The 15,663-nt window shown below is 35.5% G+C and overlaps 1 protein-coding gene across 3 annotated transcripts; it reads left to right on the top strand.

Moving 5' to 3' along the window:
• The first annotated feature begins 54 nt into the window (after positions 1–54).
• LOC117973092 (uncharacterized) lies at positions 55–14,016 on the top strand. Of its 3 annotated transcripts, none has more exons than XM_058990320.1 (6): positions 55–1,265; positions 2,907–3,051; positions 3,921–4,033; positions 5,123–5,213; positions 10,732–10,842; positions 13,860–14,016. In XM_058990320.1, the coding sequence occupies exons 2-6, from the start codon at positions 2,921–2,923 to the stop codon at positions 13,924–13,926; spliced, it is 513 nt and encodes a 170-aa protein (XP_058846303.1). In that variant the 5' UTR covers positions 55–1,265; positions 2,907–2,920; the 3' UTR covers positions 13,927–14,016. The 3 variants fall into 3 exon arrangements, with proteins under 3 accessions (XP_058846303.1, XP_034780133.2, XP_034780140.1); XM_034924242.2 differs by lacking the exon at positions 55–1,265 and adding an exon at positions 1,280–1,445; XM_034924249.2 differs by lacking the exons at positions 55–1,265; positions 10,732–10,842 and adding an exon at positions 1,281–1,445.
• Positions 14,017–15,663: the final 1,647 nt, after the last annotated feature.

Below are 15,663 nucleotides of genomic sequence, written 5' to 3'. Positions count from 1 at the left end.
TTTAAGTTGTGTACTATTCTGTGTGCTTAAAATTGTTAAAGCTTGCAACTTTACACAATGTTTTGCTTGCTGATTTCATACTCGTCAATTGGGAATCGTCAAGGCCACTGTGTTTTGTGTAAGAATGGGCAATGTAGCATGCTGGTGAACTGAACAAGTGCCCTAGATTTCCATTTTCTTAACCATGATAAGTGCATTAAAACACAATCATTCTTTTAGCAGTTACTAGGTATTTAAACCACAGTTAGTTTATCATTACATTTTCTTTTACCTAGAAAAAAAAGAAAATCAAGGGCTTTATCTGACTTGATATTCAGGGTGGACTAGACAGACACATTGATCAAGTAGGTTTAGCTGTAAGTTTTGCAAAAATAATCACACTTCTGGATCTGGAACAATAAAACTGAATTTATAGTAAATGGTATTTTGTCTCCTGTGTGCACAAACATAGCATGTGGTACCAGTGAATGAAGCTACTGGCAAAGTGAATTGACAGGGGTGTGTTTTTGTTTCACTCTAGCTTTAATTCTAAACCACTAGGCAGAACTAAAGTACACAGTGGTGGTGTATTTAAAAACACAATGAAAGCAATCCACTCAACCCCATAGGTGATCCATTGTGTCTGTACAATGCTAATATACTTCCCCAAGTTTTTTCAGGGGTAGTTTTTGCTGGAATATCTAGCAAGCAAGACAAAATAATGATCTAAATCACAAACACATCAAATGATTAGATATTAAACAGATCTTAATTTTAAGAATTAGGATAAGGTGGATGATAATACACTTTTGCCCTACAGTAGTGGAACTGACCATAGTATGTTCCTGATTCCAGCATAGATGGCAGTAATTGTCTGCAGCAGGCAGAAATCTAAATTGTTACCTTGGTGAAGAAAGTGTATTATTTTTTTAGAGAGAACAAAGACCTAGAGCTGCACTACAGTATCAATACTTTTAAGCTTGACTGATAGTACCGTACAAGCAGCAAAGAAGGTTAAAGCAAGCATTTAAATGAAGCAATTCAGTTACAGAAGATATTGGGCCTTATTCACAAAACATAACTGTTTAAAACCTATTTGTGTTAACTAAATCAAGTTATGTTTTCAAGAGGGATCAAAGTTTGTTCTCTTTGTTCAAAACATTATTTACATTTTTTTTAAATCTGACATCTTACTTCAAGCAGGTGCTTTCTATTTCCAAACTGGTAACACCGGTAACCTCCGAATCAAGAAAGCAGACAACACCCACTGAAGAAATGCATCCAGGGTAATCGAATCCAATCTCACTACTTTTTTTTTTTTTCTTCAACCACTCTGACTGTGATGTACATCTGATAGGGAATGAAGGCGGCTGGCTTTCTGTATTAAATGTTGGACATGGTAAAAACTGTACTTTTCCTTTTAATAGCCTGGGGAAATGAAATGTATGTTAACAGTGAGAGTGTGGGTAAGTGTCAACAATCTAGCCATGACGTTTCAAATTCATTTTGGTATGGATTTCAAGAAGAAACTAAAGCTTTTCTTTGTTCAAACTACAACTGCTAAACTAAGGAATCAGATTAATTGGCTTTTACTGTTTTGTTTTATTTTTAATTTCATACAGTATGTTGCTAAAGTGAGTTTAGTTTTTAATAAATGGTTTCTAAATAAGTTAATGTTATAAAAGTAAGGTAACTCGACTCACATTTTTTACAATCTTTAGCCAAACACAATCTACTTAGAAAATAAGGCTTTTAACTTCTGTTTTTTTGTTTGTGTGCATATGCTCACAGTGTTTTCGGGACAAAAACCTTGTTCATTATACACGATAAGGGGGTTAAATCCAGACATGCAAGTTTTTCAAGTTCATCTTCATTTGGTAGTTGCCATAACACACCTTAATGTGTGTTTTCAATCGTGTTTTATTTGTTTCTTTTTCTTCAGGTTATGATAATTTTGAAAGTTGTTTTAACCAATCCAAACCCACACAGATCCATATGAAGATACATTGATCTTGATATGTAGTATATATAGAGATACACAAAAACGTAAATAGCATTGTGATAACAACCAGGCTAGAAACCCAATTCGGATAACAACATTGCTACCAGTAGAAAAGTTGAAATATAGTGTGGTGCATGTGTATATATAAGTAACACTTCAGGCAAACAACTTATTGTGATGACACATTCTTAGAACAAGCCTGCTACAGCCATGGGGTATGTTCCTTACTTACATACTTGTTAAACTAGGATAAATAAAAACCATGTGCAATGTGGCAGTGGAAAGAGAAGCAAAAAAGGATGAAACATTGGCTAATTAAAGGATTGCATGGTGAAGCTTTCTCCTAAAGAGAGAGAGAAACTGTGACTTCATGACTGTGCAGTGAACAATAAAGAAGGTTGACACTTCAGGTATGTTTGTTAAAGCTGATTGATGTAGAATTATTCTGTGGGCCAAGATGGAGGAACTTTCCAGCATGGCATGCCTGGACACACATTAGAAGAACCACCTGCAGCAGCATTACAAGTTTTTTGATTATCTTGTTTGCGCGACACTGTCTAATGCAATCCTAGGCAGGAGATCATCAATCAAAAATCCAATTCTGAATTATTTTGCAGAAACCCATCAAAAGAGCACATCACCTTGTTTAGAGTCCCTAGCCTTGTTTGGACGCATCTGCTGTTACACAATCGTATATTACACCACTACATGGAGATAGGATGTTTAATGTATGGCTTGAGATCTTCACAGATGGCCCTTTCTCAAGCAGTGCAGTACAAAGCAGCAGATCAAAAGAATGATAGCCCAGATTGTAACTGAATAACCCATACTTAACTGTCCCATTTCCTTGATCTACTAAATCAGGTTGATCCTACAGGTTATAATTCTAAATATCTTCTGATTTGTATTTATATTTGTTCTGCAGGGGCTCCAGTGTTTATGTCAGTAGAACAGATAAACACCACAAGTCTTACAATCAACTGGAGTACAACTAGCAGCTCTGTAACAGAATGTGCTCTCTTTGTGTTTGCAAAGGGTGAACAACAAGGTGAAATCCTTTTATTACCCAGGTAACGGAAAGCATGTTTTCATTTGGGAACGTCGAACCCACAACGCTTCGTTCTTGTTTGCATCCTGGTTACAGCTGAAGATTTTTATTGCATAGCTTTGTGAATTTCTGCCAAATTGGTCTTTTGAATGAATACATATGTGAATGTTTTCAAATGTAATTCTTATTAAGATTACGATAAAATTAAGATTTTATTGGAGGAGTCATACCCCAACATACAGTACTACATACTTGTATATAAAAGTATAGAAATGTAAAGTCTTGAAGTCTATAAAACTGTTGAAATGGTTCAATATTTTATTTAATATAACTTTAATCGTTTTACTTTGCTGATTGATTTCAAGTTTTACAATTATTAGCCTAAAATAACCACCAGGTGGCAGTATTGAAAGGGTTTTCTTATATTGATCTTTGAATGGATAGTTGTGTGTTCAGCTTTTAGTTAGGAAGATTTATTGGTACGGTGCATTATTTTATCACAAGTAACAATATCTATAGATCAGAACTAGGAAGCCATGCTACAGGGATAATTTATATAATAGAAATGTTAGTAATATTTAACCCCTTACCTGTTTAATAGTCTGTTATTTGTGCTTTGTATAATTCTCTATTGCTGTTTCAGCTTCGGTCATTATTTGTTTTGCTTACTAACCATTCCAGAAAAAGAAATGCTCTTGAAAAGGCTCCTCAAGGCTGATTTTCTAAAGTGAGGTGTGGAAGCACATTCTTCAGTGCACAGTGCAACGCTAATCTGCTTCTCCACGACACTTTGAAAAATCAGCCTTTTCAGAAGCAATTTTGCAGATGAGATTAAGTTTAACAGTAAATTACTTTATTAATCTCTTTTTTGTGTTTGTTTTGCTTTTTCAGTGCTGGGTCCATACCGATGAGAAATCTGACAGAAGACACTGTGTACATGTTCAGCTGTACATGCTTTGATCAGGATGTAATCCTCAAGTCTGCAACTATCAGCGTGGATACAGGTATGTTGATAACTGAGCTGATGGCCTTTTTTCAGCAGAAAGGAAATTAATATTTAAATAAGTATTGCTATTAATTAGTCAATGCATCCTATTCATTCAGGTAACTTTAACCAGTTTTACTAATACAAGTTTCAAATAAATGTCCTTGCCTCTTAGCACTAGCAACATTATCATTAAAACAATGCTATGGTGAACTTCCTGCCAATTTCATGTTAGCTCAAACACCCTACAATGGTCAATCTCCAATCAGATCATGTGACCAACAGCACAGGAACCAGGGTGCAGCCTTTAATGTGCAACTTTGTTTTTGAAATTTAAAGATTTGAATCACAATACAATGGGGGACAAAGATAATGTTATTTTATGTTAGTAAAATAGCATTTATTTAAAAGCATCGATTAGCACCCCTTTAAGAGATTTGCATCCTGAGGGATATGCACTAAGTGGTGCACCAGCATACTGTATAATATTTGGGTGTGCCACAGCAATCGATTCAAATGTCATTCTTTCATGAACAATCATTGATAAGACCAGTAAACACTGGCAGCTTTTTGTTTCTTTCATGTTTCTCATAATGATGATGATGATGATGATGATCAATATCCAAATGTACACAATAAGAGTGGAAGGGCTTCTGGTGACATATACACCACAAGATCAGAAGATGTAACTACAGTCTGTCTACAGTTTTAGTATATTTTATATCTTATAACGCGTAATTAAAAAGTATCGTGGGTGAACCGAATTTCATGCATATCTTGTACTTCAGCTACCTCCCTGAGGTAATTTCATTCAAAATTTATGTCATGTATTGTTTTTTTAATTTCTCCCTGTTTCACGCCGATAAAACTTTAAATCTACAGGCCATTGTTGTTCGTTTTGTTTGTAACATTTTTTTTTTGTGTACATGTACTAGTAGTAAAAAAATAAATAAATAAAAGCTGATGTCAGACAGCTGGAGGTTTGTAGTCTTTAACTACAGGGGGTATGTGCAATGTTATAATAATAATAAGACTTTAAAAGTTTATCATACAATTACAGTTTATCATGTATTATAAAATAATGATTGTTTCCCCAATTATTTTGTAGGGTTACCACTGTCTGTAAGTTCTACAACTGCAACCTATACTCAGAGCCTCAACACTGCAGGTGATAGCCTTCCAGCAAGCAACATAAGCTCGTATGTATTCTTCTTTGCTACACACACGTTAAGATCTATTAGCTGTCATTTTTCAATTTCTTTTCAATTAATGAATTTGAATTAATCAGTTGCAGTGTGCTATACTGTAAAATAAATAAAATGGTCTTCGATAAACATATTAGTATATGGTGTTTCAAGTGGAGTCGCTTTTTCCTAGCCCTGTATACAGGTCTAGTGTTGAGAGAGTTTGCATAATGGAAATGTAACTCAAGGGGAACATAGAAAGAGCCACTGTTTAGATCATTAAACAGGAGCCTTTTGTTTCTAAAGATTATGGAAACCGAACCTCTAAAAGGGCATGGTTATCTCTTTGGTGTATTTCTGTCTATAAAGAGCAGTAAAACTATGTTAATCATTTAATGATGCCAGTATTGAGAGCCACCACTTTTCATATTAATTGTATAGACCCCAGTATCAATCATGCAAATTTAATGAAAATGTAATGAATCTTTATTGACCAATTGTCATTTCACTTATATTTTGAACAAATAAAGAACAAAATATTTGTTACACATTAAACAAACAAACAAACAAAAAAAGAATATTCTCAGTACTACATGCTTATTTGCCATGCAGTATGTAAACTCCAGCTTCAAACAAGCTTTATGCTGCCATCTGTTGGTGAATTGCTGTCAGCTGCCTCTGTTGTGGGGACGTGCCGCTGACAATGAAGATGGTACCAGAAACCCCCAGGCACCTCTTTTTTTATAGCAGTTTTGAAGAAACTAAAAATTAGACACAAATGAAAAAAATTATTGTCAATAAAGAAAAAAGTGACAGTTGTATTAGTGCGGTATACAGGGTGCCATTTAGAGTTTTTTTTTTTTTTTTTTTAAATCAAGATACACTTTGAGCACTGTAAGTTTGCTAGATGCTTTGAGCCCTAGATAATTCCTGATGATGCAGGCTGTACTGTGACGATATTGTCTAATGACCTTGATAGATTCGTCACAGAGTCTTTTTCTGTGGTCTCTGCTAAGTAACTGAGTGGGTTTAAACGGGGGAAGAAATGCTTCACCTCCAGTTCTGTATTTAGTCATCTGTCGACGAGGCTAGTGTACCCCACTAGGAGGCAGCAATGAGTAACATAGTTAACACAATTAACACATCAAGAACACAATTAAACCGTTTATATTAAATGATAAACACTGCTGTTCCTGTTTTGTACGTTTATATAAGAGGTTTGACATGCCTTTCCAAGCAGATTGATAGAATTAAAATGTTGATGATTATAGACCTACTGTATGCCTGTCCTATAGAACTTTACTGAGCATATATTTTCTTTAAGATTAAGGACTCCATATCAAGTATTACTATAGTACATTGACTACTTATTTACTCTTGCTACATATACATTTGTGTCTTCATCATTTAAGAAAACTATTAAGTAAAATCAGCTTTTTAATGTATAACTTTAAAGGTAAATTGTATATAAATAACGCATAAGCTCCTTAAAATTTGTATTTTGTGTGTTTTTCTATAACCATTAGAATTATACATGCGTGTGGTTTTATTTTCTTAATTTTACACCAAAATTTAGGCTATATATTTAACTGTATAAAAGTGTAAATATTAAGAATTTAATATTGTAATGTTCAAGACTGGATTGCTTGATGACCCAGTTGCAGTCCCAGATATTGTAAACCACCACCTGTTATAATGCAGAGAATTCAAATGACTGAAAAATATGTTTGTCTGTGACAGGCATTCTCATTCAAGTACTTGAATTTCTTAAAAATATGTCGTTGATAGATGAAATGGTAGCCAGATCAGTCCAGAGATGATAGACAAAGAGAAGGAGATGGGATACCTTTTATTGGACTAATTCAATAATAATTAATCACAAGCTTTCAAGACCTCAAAGGCCTTACAATAGGATGACATTTTAATTCTGGTGCTGCTATTGTAATAGCATATTTTATTTCATAGCTGTATGCAATTATTTAATGTTTTTGAAAATTATGAAATGCTTTCTTTTTTTTTTACATAGTGCTTTATCATAAGCATTACTGTTATTATTGTTGTTATTATTATTATTATTATTATTATTATTATTATGATGATGATGATGATGATGAATAATAATATATTTTTATATAGCCTTTCATAATGGACCACCATCACAAAGCATTTTACAGGGGTAGGCTGTGAACTGTGCATTATATGCAGAGTCACTTAAGCAAGATGGCTTCACACTATGGCTATTGTTTAACTTGCTCATATTACAGTGCTCCCCCTCTATAACGCTGTAGTCGGGAGCCATAGTTAAGAGACTGAGCTGTAAGTGTTCCGTCTTATAACGAGACTACTAGTGTTAGTGTAATGGCATTATGGGGCAAATGGGAGCCATGACCGTACCACCTTAGAACTTGTTCTGCTGGATAAAGGGCTGCCTTATACATACATATACATACATACTAAAAGTAAAGACTGCATTGTGTCTCAACAGTAGATGGCGGATTTGTTTTGCTACTGTAACATCAGGTACAGGATTTGTTTCTTTCATATTATTTTGTTTTCCTCAAGAATCTTAGTTTACTTTGTTCTGAAGAATGACTTCACTGATATGAAGACAGACATGTTTCGATTGTTAAGTAAGCAAATGCTCAGGTGCGTGTGAGTAATTTTCCTGTTTTAAAGAAGCAGCTTTTCCTTGAGTCCAATTTAAACCACATCACAGGGGCCAAAATACAATGTTTGTTACGTCAGTATCTGACTACTGGCAAGCCAGAGATTTTTTGATGATCACACTTCCGTGTATTAGGATTGACCTATCATCACAAAAAAATCTTGGCTTTACCACAATCCGATATCGGTGACTAATCAGTGTAATAAACAAACCGTTTTCATGGAGGTAAGAACCCTTTGGATGAACCAGTATTTGACTCGTATCCCTTTAATCCATTCCGTAACCCCCCCCCCCCCCCCCATAGATGTTATTTATTTTGTACTCAATTTATTTACTGCAAGAGCTATATCTGCGTCATAGCTTTCAGCAACACCAGTGTTTATTTCTCAGTTTATAGATTACATCAACAGACTTTCTAGAGATTTAAGCACCAGAAACGAAACAATAGTGGGCACATTTTTTTTTTTTTATACATTTGCGTGAGTAGGTTCCTTAAAGTGTTTATATCTCAGTGAAGATATGTTTTTCTACAACAGGAAACCTCTATTTCAACAGAACTTTAGATCAGACGATTCTGACGAAGTAAACTGCATCCCAAAGGTTGGAATTGTAGGCAGTAAGAATACATCAACTGGCACAGCCTGTACCCAATGGGCATTCTGAAAACGAACCTTCCTTAATTGCTTGAAATTTGCTGGAATGCTACATTTTGTTTTAATGTTCTTAATACTAATTGTATTCCGATGTGCTTCCTGTCCGGTAATAACCATGGTTTGAAAGCAGTTTTGCAATTCAGCTCTTCATGGAATAGGGGTTATGTAATGCTACTCATGGAACAGCCCTGTGTTTAACCCCCCTTGTGTTCTACCCTATTCTACAGCACAGGGAGAGTTTAGGTTTTGGTAGCAGAATTGAAATCTAAAATTGATACATTTTCTTCCATTTGTCTTTCTAGCAGTTTAACAATAGCAAACTTTATGAACTGTAGCCCAATAGTGTGTAACAATAAATATGTCGTAAATAAATATATAACAAGGAAAATGATAATAAAGTAATAAACCCTCTTTAAAGCAGTTGGAAAAGATTTCATGAACCACAAACCTGATCAATTAATAATAATAAAAAAAATGCTTTCCCTGAGGTTTTGTGAATTGGGCACATGGTGCTTGCTGAGTACCTATCTGAGCGTGCTGTAGTTCGATATGTGATGTTCTATAAAAGGTCTGGTCACCTTCCCAAATCAGCCCAGTCTTGCTGTTGTGAGGTAGGAGCTGAACTGACATTTCAGCAGTAGTGGATGGAGTATTGTTCAGTATTGGTGTTTTCAATAGGGATTATAGAAGGTATAGGAACAAGTAACAGTAGCGAAAAGATGAGTCATTACACTCTATTACAAAAATATAGTAATTAAAATGTCTCAATCTAGGATTTTCTACTTTTGTGAGAATGATACTTTGCTTACATTATACATCTGTGCTGAGGTCACGAACAGTCATCCTCTTTCTGGATTCTTTGCCATTGTACCAAAGCCAATCCTCCAATTTAACCTTTGCTTGAATGTGGAGGTGTAGTTTATATAGAAACTGATAAACACCACATTCAGTTAGCAACAGGACAGGCACATTACGCTTCTTTCAACTTCATCTTTCGAGATTTAGAATGGCCATACTATGAGAACATGGCTTGCCGTCAAAAAAAAATAAAAATAATTAGTTTGCTTTTATATTATGACAGCAAGATTAAACAGACCGGTATGTTTTGTTTTTCAAGAATGTATGTTTCCAGTATTTATTTACTTGCATTTTATTTTTAGCTTTAGGCCTACTGTAGAAGCTAAAGAAATTTAGTAAGAATAAAATCCTGTTTTAATTTTTGGATTTGATTTCTATTCTATGATGTTTTGCTTGCTGACATCATATCCACTTGTGTTGTGCTGCTGCATATCAGGAGGTTTCCCATGAAGCTCACAGATAGCCTGGTGGTGGAGCTTGTGTTTTGTTAACCAGAAAGGATGCTTGCAGCACAGTCTGCTAAGTTCTATGAAATAACATAGTAAACAGGAATCCAATTAAATTTAATATAATTGAATTTGGAAAAGATATTTTCTTTTTTCATACGAACACGAGACATTCATTGAGAAACAGCACATCAGTATCACTAAAGGGGTATGAAGTAATTGGACACGACTCGATGCTTAAGATTATTATTATTTTTTTCAAACCATTTATTTGGAGACAAAAAGGTAACGTTTGTCATACCAAAAAAAATAATAAAAAATGGTAGGAGTTGTACATGATGGCTTACTATTGACATCTCCAGACATACCACTGTGATTTCCATTTGCTTCAACAGCTTCTATTTTTGGCCGAATGCTGAAACAGTTAACTGATCTAAAGTTCTTAGAACTGCCGCACCATGGCATCTTGTTTCATGTTAAAGATGTTCCAAGGTCAGCATGTTGTCTGTGATGGACAGAACTAACCTGGTAAGTGCAGCAATAGCTGCCTACTACAATGAAGATGCTGGTTAATGTAACATTGTGTATGTTAGGGACCCCTGGTGGGCCACATTGTGACAATGTGAAGCACATTATGTGGAAGCACAATAAATGACCAGTACTCTGTGAGTAATGCCTTATCACTTCCATTTATGTTTAGTCTCCAAGTGCCAACCCTCTGCATTATACAATAACAAATTATTTTTCCAGTTTTCAGCAAATAAATCGACATTTTAAAAGCACATTATTCCTTTTCTTTAGGGGCCAATCAGTATGTGACGATGAATACAAAGGTTGTTTTTTTTTGTTAGTTTTTCTTCTGGTATTTAAAGCTAGTGTTCTTTTAATTTCCTCTGCCTTGCTTTCTCCAGGGATGTGCTTACTGGAGCTGTGTTTGGCTGCCTTGGGGTTTTGGTCCTCATCTTCTGCTATATATTCTATAACAAGTGGAGGAGGGATGAAAGACTCAGGGCATTTCTAAGGTAAAAGTAAGCTAAAGTGTTTGATTTCTACACCATTACTGTACCATTCATCAGCAAATCGACCTAAATCTAATGAAAGTCTTGTTGGCTTAGTCAAACACAAAGCACTTTGGTCACAATTCTAACCAGGTGAAAGTAGTCAGTCCCAGTGAAATCACAGAGAACACCTGACGACTTCTTATTAAATGTGTTCTTATAAGCTCAATTTTAAAGTGTAGTCAAGGTGACTTTGGTCTGATTTGACTTGCAGACCACGTGACTATTATCCAATTTGGCGATCTGGTTTTGGGCCAACTCCATCCGTCCGATTCCATAGTACACAGCCTTAAATAAGACTTCAAGCAAGAGCACACACACAGTCTGAGACTAAGCTCTCATTTAAGTCAAAGCATGATGAATGGAGCATGGTGTATGCAAGCCCAAAGAAAGTTGTCTTCAGTCAACAAACTGTTGACTCATTCACCATGGAAAGGCAAATGTAAGCCTGGATATTATTTTATATTACATTGCTATTATAATGTATGAATTCAGATTCAGATTCAAGTAAAAAACCAAAAAAACTTCAGAAAAGTTTTTATCCCTGACAAAAAACAGGCATTCAAATTTCTACTGATTTTGCCACCAGTTCTTCCAACAAGTTGTTAAAAACTATTTCCACAGAAAATGGCAATGCTTGTGCCCTCTGTCTGATGGATGAGAGCATTTAGAACGAGTGCAGGTGGCAGTGGGGACCAAGAAAAGCCAGAGGGGGCCTCTCTCTATCTTTCTTGTGTGGTTGTCTATTGGTCCAGGATGCTTCTGTAGGTAAACTGTATGGACTGTGTAATTAGTAATTGCAGGGAACAGCTGGTGAAAGTTACAGCAAAGTGTTGATGAATAAATTACACTAGCCAGTAGAAACATTAAACATGGCCTGATTAATCATCAGGCACATTCAATTCTCATTTAAAACGGACTGATTAATTCCTTTGACAAAGCATGGTTTTGAAAATGTATTTGGTACCAGGGGTAATAAATACATAAAATGTTAATGGCAGGAAGCAGCCAGTGTTCATAAATTCTGTTGTCAAACTTATTGGCTTCTTACACAAATTAACGTAAGCTATATACGGATAGGATGACTTCAACACCAGCTTGTTTTATTTATTGTGTTAGGCCACGATTTAAAGACTTAAAATGCTTGTAGAAAATGACAGGGAAGAAACACAATGTGCAGTATAAGTACTGGTCATCCTTGACATTATAGAGTGCTGTGATGAGAGAGATGGTGGCTGTGTGGAATGGCAATGGGATATAAAGCCTTTCAATTACTGTCATTAGAATCTAAAGACTTTTGTGGGACTGTTTTTTGTTTTTGTTTTTTTTGGGGTGGGGGGGTGGGGGGGACTGTTCTCTGCCTTGTTATATGATTTTGAATCAGTAACTATATTGTCTCTAAACGGCTGAACTAATCTCCCAAAGAAAATGTGGCAATATTGAAAGAAATTGGTTTGTTGAAGATCACATTTTCATGAAATGATATGAGATCCAAAACCTATATGAAAAAAGGGACTGTACTGTATGGTAGGCACACTGGGCCAAGCAATGTAATAAGTAAGGCGGCCACCTTTTAAACATGTAAACGCCTCTGTTTAGTTTACTAGTAATGAACATTTAGAAATTCCATAAACTATAAACTAACTTTAAGCAGCAGATAAGCCTGTATAATTCCCTATGTATCTATTTTTTCTATCTTACAAACATTGTATTGTGTATTGCTTAGTAATGTAGTACATGTGAGGTAATGTTTAGTGTTTAATATCCAATTCAAATATATAAATAAAATAGTTGTTGGAGGGAAAATTCAGTTTCTCATCCAAAACATTTTTTGTTTGTGAGGTTTTTATGTATACGGTGTGTGTTCTCTGAAGTTAGTGAGCACCTCCTAAAGTATGTGTTTCTCTGCTGAAATGCACAGAAAGGCTGTAATTTTAATCAATTTAGAATGATGGCAGGCTGCTATTTCCTGCCCCCCTGCTCCTGGTGTCTTTGTGAGCAGTGTTTAAACCTATTATTTCCTCGAGAAGAATGGCAGGTCTTTAACTAGGCTTGGAAATAACCTGCTGGTACTGCTTTAATCTGGCATGTGCAGAGAACAGCCAGTTCTGTGGAACAGGAAATATCTTCTAAAGAGAAACGTACAATAGCATATTCTCTAGAGGAGATGTTTGTTGTATTGAGGAAGTGATAAGTATTAATTACGCAAGGGGCAGATTTACCAAAGCATACTGATAATAAATCTATTGAACTAAAAAAGCTAATTACATTTTTTGCATATTTCTTTTACGTAGACAAGATAATGTCACTGAGGAACACAGACAGAGTTTACGTTTGCATACATAAGAAAAAACAGATTTATACTTCTAGAAATTAATAACAGTGAGTCAATTTTAAATTTAATCAAAAACTGCTTTTTGAGCTTGGACACAAAGTGTGTTTTCAAAGACAAGCTCTCCAATGATGACTGCAATAGATCACCTGACTGTCCTTCACACAAGATAATAATTAGTTAGCTGTCTATAGCCTTTTTTGCGGTGCTTAAAAGCCTCCTAGATTATGAGACTTACATTTTTCTCAATGAGGGGGGAAGATCGCTGAGTTGAGATTTGTAAATGTCCACATAGGGTGATATTTTAACTCTTTCAGCACTAAGTCTCTTTCACATGAAGATAAACCTTGGACTTAACTAATAAGTGACTTTTACTGAAAAATAAATAAGAATGGCCATGAATATAGAGGGACCTACACAACATGAGATTAGCGGTCTGCTGATTTGAGTGGAATTATCTTTCCTATACTGCAAAGTTGACTTTGACACAATTTTCTTTGTTGAAAGAGTGAGGCTAAATCAAGTTTACTGAACTTTAATGTTTTACACCAATCGCTGCCTAAAATGACTTCGCAGCATGCACTGTATGTTGTGTGTTCTGGGAGGTCCATTAAACTGTTTTTCTTTGTTTGTTTGTTTTCTCACTTAGGCTCCCTCGTAATAATGGAGTGGCTCCCTACATGATCTTTGGTAATAATGGCGCCAACCCATCCTAAGCAGCAAGGATGTCATACACTTTTTGTGCAATTTTCTATTCGTATAGGTGTTTTTGAACTGTTCTGATTTTATTAAAGTGTCCATAACAACCCTTTTTAATATGAATTACTTTATTGTGGCTAACCTAATTATTAACAATGACTTTGACACCTTGATTTGTTTAATGTGGATGTGCACAGTTAGCATTGGGCTGACTGCATCAGAACAATAGAAAGTGGAAAAGCAGCATTTACTTTGCGTAATACCATAATACTGTTTCAAAAGTCCTACAATTAAAATCCAACACTAAATGGTAAATAACAGCTCTATCAGGACTTTGTGGCGGTATTTAAATCCTGCTCAAAATAAAACAATATAGACTTTAGTTTCTTCCATGCACAAGTCTAATTGAAAATAGGCCTGATTTAAATATTTGCAGCAAGTCTAAAACACTTATGTCGCATTGGCTTGACACTCCTGCAAGTTAGGAAGACAAAGCTGGCAGGTACTATTTCTCCTCATCAGCAAGATGCCTAGTGAGCCCAGACAGACACCTCCATAGGCCGGTACCTCACTGACATCCACTCTCGAGTTCCTGGGTGTAAAAGAGGAAACTGGGTTGGTCGTGGGATCAGAGGATGTCCACTGAACCTTCAGTTCTTCTGAGCTGTGGGGAATTGAGGCATTGAGGGAACACAACTGGATATTCTAAATTGGGGAGGAAAATTGGGGGTAAAATAATTAATAGTTAAAGGGCATCTGATGTGAAATAGCTAAAGTACACTGTTTGTCAGCCCTCCTTAACAAGAGACACATTACCTTGTATACTTCGAGCTCTATAGATGTTTATGCCTTTCTTCTGTGTGGGCGGCAGCTTGAGTACCTCTGGAGTAATTCTGGAGCTTTTTCTCAGAAACACACAAGACTATGTGGCCTATAATTGTTGTGCTAGTTGATCAAAATGCATGTTGTGTAATACATTAGCAGAGGGCAGTCATTTATCTTTAACCTTCAAAGCAATGTGCTTCTGTAACTCTTTCCACTGAGATGCAACATTCAGCTTACCATATGTGACCAATCTATTTCATTAGTGTTTTGTTTCCTTTAACCAGCTGCTTTTAAGTTAACATTGATATCAGAATGCCAGGAAAATGTCACACATTTCAACATTTGCAGCCTTTGCTGATACATATTTTTCCACTTTTATGAGTTCTAACAGCCATAAAATTCCAGTTTATTCAAAATGCTGATGATTCAGTTATCCATAAAGCTTTTTATAAATCTGTTTTTATTTATTACATAGGTTTTGATATCTGGGCCATTTTTATTTATTACATAGGTTTTGATATCTGGGCCAACTTTTGCTGTTTTCTTAATTAAAACATTAAAAACAATTAGTTTTCATTTTTAAGTTCTAGTCATATATAAAGCCCTCAAGACGAAAAAAAATAAAAAAATCTTACATGGACTTGCATTGTTTTACCTGAAGTGTTGTGTGGTGCACCACTGTTATTGCTTCCAATCTTTGTTGTGATAGAGTTAAGATCTGTAGAACTGTTCTTGCATAGGAGCCTGATGCCTTTGTTTAGTGATACAGATGCTCCCTTACGGAGTGTGTGTTCGTCGTTTCCTGCCTGGCCTCCAGTCTGCTACACGTGCCACCATACGTTTATTGTCGAAAAATACATGGCCTTACATAAGCTTTGCTAAAATAAACAAACCCCATGTTGTCTGCCATTGTTTTCATACAGAGGGAC

The sequence above is a fragment of the Acipenser ruthenus genome, chromosome 2 (genome assembly GCF_902713425.1).
Source record: "Acipenser ruthenus chromosome 2, fAciRut3.2 maternal haplotype, whole genome shotgun sequence".
In the NCBI taxonomy this organism is placed as follows: domain Eukaryota; kingdom Metazoa; phylum Chordata; class Actinopteri; order Acipenseriformes; family Acipenseridae; genus Acipenser; species Acipenser ruthenus.
The sequence above is the reverse complement of the archived record's forward strand: the minus strand, read 5'-3'. Positions and strand labels throughout refer to the sequence as shown.